Here is a 6000-nt window from a genome sequence, read left to right as displayed (position 1 = left end):
GGACTGCTGCTGAGGTGAAACCACTTAGCAAGACAATGATCCAGGACAGACAGAAGAGTAATGACACTGAAAGGGTTTGTGGGCGAACAACATGTAGATTCTTATAAAGGCCCAGCCAAGCCCAGACCTCAAGACAAGTGTCTGCATATGACTTCAAGTTCAACCTAACCTGAGATTGAGACATTTCACCATAAAGAATGTTCAAAGGCAGGCTGAAGGATCATGATGTGCAAAGCTAATAGAGTCAGACCCAAAAAGACTTGCAGCTCAAATTGCAGCAAAATAGTGGTTCTCTCAAGTATTGACTCAGGGGCGTGAGAGCATACAGTATCGAAGGGAGAATCAAAAGTGTGAATCAGAGAATTAATTTTCCATCCAGACTCCAGACTGAAACACTTAAGTGCATGTCTTCATTACAATCCCATTACACCAAATTGTTACTGATGAAACTGTACATCTTCATAACAATCCCATTACACCAAAATGTTACTGATGTAACTGTACGTCTTCATAACAATCCCATTACACCAAAATGTTACTGATGTAACTGTACGTCTTCATTACAATCTCATTATACCAAAATGTTATTGATGTAACTGTACGTCTTCATAACAATCCCATTACACCGAAATGTTACTGATGTAACTGTACATCTTCATAACAATCCCATTACACCAAAATGTTACTGATGTAACTGTACGTCTTCATTACAATCCCATTACACCAAAATGTTACTGACGTAACTGTACGTCTTCATAACAATCCCATTACACCAAAATGTTACTGATGTAACTGTACGTCTTCATTACAATCCCATTACACCAAAATGTTACTGATGTAACTGTACGTCTTCATAACAATCCCATTTCACCAAAATGTTACTGATGTAACTGTACGTCTTCATAACAATCCCATTTCACCAAAATGTTACTGATGTAACTGTACGTCTTCATTACAATCCCATTACAACAAAATGTTACTGACATAACTGTACGTCTTCATAACAATCCCATTACACCAAAATGTTACTGATGTAACTGTACGTCTTCATAACAATCCCATTACACCAAAACATTACTGATGTAACTGTATGTCTTCATTACAATCCCATTACATTAAAAAGTTACTGATGTAACTGTACGTCTTCATTACAATCCCATTACACCAAAACATTACTGATGTAACTGTATGTCTTCATTACAATCCCATTACATTAAAAAGTTACTGATGTAACTGTACGTCTTCATTACAATCCCAGTACAGTGTTAGGTTTTTAATGTTTTTATTTGTTTCAATTTATTTAACCAGGTAGTCCGATTTTTAATCAATTGTAAAATGAAATGAATAGATGGACTACGGCATAATGAGTGCAAGACAACAACAATAGATATGATGAATAAAACAATACAGGGGAACAGACTAATTCAGGTTCTATGAGTTTTAGTTCTAAGAGGTCTAGTTCCAAGACTTCTGCTCAAATCGTTTTTCCCACAGTCACTTCTGACTCCACACAATGTCTTATCACATCCACCACGGCATCGATAACTTCCATTAAACCCCACCCAACACAAGAGGGGAGGAGTCTGCCTATCCGGCCCAGGTTCACCTCCTAACCACCCCCCTATACCCTGGGTAGTACACTACTTTTGACCAGGACCCAAAGGGAAACCCAGAAGGCCTGGTCAAACCTAGTCTACTATGTAGGGAATAGGGCGCCATTTATTCAGGGCCTGAAACACAGGAAACACTTCAGAGCTAGAACAGATCACAATCACCACACAGAGAAAGAGAGACATCCCATTCAGAACATAAAGGTTGTCTTCATTCAGCATGCCTCGGCTAACAAGTAGCACAACACTACCATAAAAATACCACAACACTACCATGACAAATACCACAACACCAGTATTACTAAAACCACAACACTACCATGACCAATACCACAACACTACCATAAAAATACCACAACACTACCATAAAAATACCACAACACTAACACGACAGATACCACAACAATACCATAGAAATACCACAACATTACCATGACAAAATACCACAACACTACCATGACAAATACCACAACACTACCATGACAAATACCACAACACTACCACGACAGATACCACAACAATACCATAGAAATACCACAACATTACCATGACAAAATATCACAACACTACCACAAAAATACCATAACATTACCATGACAAATACCACAACATTACCATGACAAATACCACAACACTACCATAAAAATACCACAACACTACCATGACAAATACCACAACACTACCATGACAAATACCACAACACTAACACGACAAATACCACAACACTAACACGACAAATACCACAACACTAACACGACAAATACCACAACACTACCATGACAAATACCACAACACTAACACGACAAATACCACAACACTAACACGACAAATACCACAACACTAACACGACAAATACCACAACACTACCATAGAAATACCACAACATTACCATGACAAATACCACAACACTACCATAGAAATACCACAACATTACCATGACAAATACCACCACACTACCATAAAAATACCACAACACTAACACAACAAATACCACAACACTACCATAGAAATACCACAACACTACCATAAAGATACCACAACATTACCATGACAAATACCACCACACTACCATAAAAATACCACAACATTACCATGACAAATTCCACAACACTACCATAAAAATACCACAACACCAGCATGTGTTGTGGTATAGTTGGGATTACTGTGTGTAGTTTGGTTGTAAGATGTCGGGGCCCTGGTGTTTGTGTATACGTGCACAGTTCAAGCAGACGTGTCCTACCTCCAGATCGTCCAATGAGCGCGCCAGGCTGATGCGCTTGGAACGGCCGAAGGATCTTCTTCCAGAGGAGCGCTGAGGTAGGGGAGGAAAACCCATAGTCAGGCCGCGAAACCGACCAGCCTGGAGTGAAAAATAAACACAGGTTTCATGCTCAAACCCTCTTCATGTCACCTCATAGTTGAGGTTAACCCTACATGCTCAAACCCTCCTCATTTCACCTCATAGTTGAGGTTTATCCTACATGCTTAAACCCTCTTCATGTCACCTCATAGTTGAGGTTAACCCTACATGCTTAAACCCTCCTCATGTCACCTCATAGTTGAGGTTAACCCTACATGCTTAAACCCTCCTCATGTCACCTCATAGTTGAGGTTAACTCTACATGCTTAAACCCTCCTCATGTCACCTCATAGTTGAGGTTAACTCTACATGCTTAAACCCTCCTCATGTCACCTCATAGTTGAGGTTAACCCTACATGCTTAAACCCTCCTCATGTCACCTCATAGTTGAGGTTAACTCTACATGCTTAAACCCTCCTCATGTCACCTCATAGTTGAGGTTAACCCTACATGCTTAAACCCTCCTCATGTCACCTCATAGTTGAGGTTAACCCTACATGCTTAAACCCTCCTCATGTCACCTCATAGTTGAGGTTAACTCTACATGCTTAAACCCTCCTCATGACACCTCATAGTTGAGGTTAACCCTACATGCTTAAACCCTCCTCATGTCACCTCATAGTTGAGGTTAACCCTACATGCTTAAACCCTCCTCATGTCACCTCATAGTTGAGGTTAAACCTACATGCTTAAACCCTCCTCATGTCACCTCATAGTTGAGGTTAACTCTACATGCTTAAACCCTCCTCATGTCACCTCATAGTTGAGGTTAAACCTACATGCTTAAACCCTCTTCACGTCACCTCATAGTTGAGGTTAACTCTACATGCTTAAACCCTCCTCATGTCACCTCATAGTTGAGGTTAACCCTACATGCTTAAACCCTCCTCATGTCACCTCATAGTTGAGGTTAACTCTACATGCTTAAACCCTCCTCATGTCACCTCATAGTTGAGGTTAACCCTACATGCTTAAACCCTCCTCATGTCACCTCATAGTTGAGGTTAAACCTACATGCTTAAACCCTCCTCATGTCACCTCATAGTTGAGGTTAACTCTACATGCTTAAACCCTCCTCATGTCACCTCATAGTTGAGGTTAACCCTACATGCTTAAACCCTCCTCATGTCACCTCATAGTTGAGGTTAACTCTACATGCTTAAACCCTCCTCATGTCACCTCATACTTGAGGTTAACCCCACACGGTTATTCCCTCTTCATGCCACCTCACAGTCAGAAATGTCTTCATTTTAGAATCAGAGCAACTTACAGATTCTGGAATGGATGCAGACAACGTCATAAAATGGTTTATAGTTATGAGGGTCCAGGCTTTAGCATGTTATTATTAGAAATGACCAGTTTATTCGATACAATACTTTTTAATGTATTGTGACTTAAAAGCTAAAATGTCAATTGAGCCCATCTCTGGTTGAGGTAAAGCCAGGAAAGTGCCTGGCTTTACCTCAATGTCAAATTACTTTAATATTACACAAACAACCAGAGAGGACCATTAGAGACACGCGACAGTGGTTTGACTGGAGGGTAGAGCACGAGTCACACACACACACCCCCACACACACACCCCCACACACACACACACGCACGCATGCACGCACGCACGCACGCACGCACACACACACACACACACACACACACGCAAACACACTTCCCAGCAGGAGCACAGACAACGTAAAAATAACCCTTCCTGAAAAGGACAACAATTCTCAGTATTTATCTGATCAATTCACAACAAAGGGAGAAAGAGGGATGATAAAGAGATGAAGAGGGATGATTGTGGATGAGAAAGAGAAGAGGATAGGATAGATAGATGAATAGATACTGGTGGAGGAGAGAGATATTGGGATGATAGATACTGGTAGAGACAGATGGAAGGATGGATAGATACTAGTGGATGACAGAGCGAGATGGCTAGATACTGGTGGATGACAGAGCGAGATGGCTAGATACTGGTGGATGACAGAGAGGGATGACAGATACTGGTGGATGACAGAGAGGGATGACAGATACTGGTGGATGACAGAGAGGGATGGACAGATACGGGTGGATGATATAGAGGGATGGATAGATACTGGCGGATGATATAGAGGGATGAATAGATATTGGTGGATGATATAGAGGGATGGACAGATACTGGTGGATGATATAGAGGGATGGACAGATACTGGTGGATGATATAGCGGGAAGGACAGATACTGGTGGATGATATAGAGGGATGGACAGATACTGGTTGATTATATAAAGGGATGGACAGATACTGGTGGATGACAGAGAGGGATGGACAGATACTGGTGGATGACAGAGAGGGATGGACAGATACTGGTGGATGACAGAGAGGGATGGACAGATACTGGTGGATGAAAAATAGGATGAGATCTGCACTTTCTTGCATCTGAATGGCACGTTCAACATGGCGTGTGTGTTGCGGAGAAGTCGGGCCACTATGCCCCTCTCTACCCAGGAAGCCACTCGCTGGGCCTGGTCAGCAACACGCCACAACCAGGGCCCCAACGGGCCAGTCGGTACAGGCCAGGGCGTGAGACTCCCGGTGCTGCAGATCGACAGTCCTTCTACCGAGATGGCCAGCAGTGTTGCCGGGATACCAGCGGGTGATCTGTGTGTGTGTGTGTGTGTGTGTGTGTGTGTGTGTATCAGTAGGGTTGATCTCTCTGTCTCTCCAAGCTGGGAGGGGAAGCATCCTTCCTGTTTACTAGACGGCACACAGCTGCCAGAAGAGACACACAACATAGTCTGAAACATTCCTCAGCATTACCCAGTGACAAGAAGCAGGAGACCCGGGTCAAGTCATCCAACAGACATTAACCAAACACACAGGACCCCGGGAGACATGGAGAACTACACAGGGAACAGGGTGATGTTTAGGACACACTTCTGAAGATAAATCGTCAGCCTTTCCGGGGGCAAAACAAACAAAGAACTACATTCACCTGGCTGGAAACATACCTGCAATATTATTCAGTTATTGGGGTGAATAAATATTAATTTGTGTAT

General features: G+C 42.4%; 1 protein-coding gene across 5 annotated transcripts in view; it reads right to left on the bottom strand.

Annotated features, from left to right (window-relative positions):
• The window catches only part of rgs12b (regulator of G protein signaling 12b), a 52073-nt gene that overhangs the window by 36282 nt on the left and 9791 nt on the right, over positions 1–6000 (bottom strand). For all 5 annotated transcript variants that reach the window (XM_034291166.1, XM_034291170.1, XM_034291167.1 and 2 more), the window contains one exon: positions 2851–2970. In XM_034291166.1, coding sequence (XP_034147057.1) covers positions 2851–2970 — 120 coding nt within the window. The remainder of the gene's footprint in view (positions 1–2850; positions 2971–6000) is intronic.

This window comes from Esox lucius, chromosome 25 (genome assembly GCF_011004845.1).
Source record: "Esox lucius isolate fEsoLuc1 chromosome 25, fEsoLuc1.pri, whole genome shotgun sequence".
In the NCBI taxonomy this organism is placed as follows: Eukaryota; Metazoa; Chordata; class Actinopteri; order Esociformes; family Esocidae; genus Esox; species Esox lucius.
This window is presented reverse-complemented; position numbering and strand designations above follow the sequence as displayed.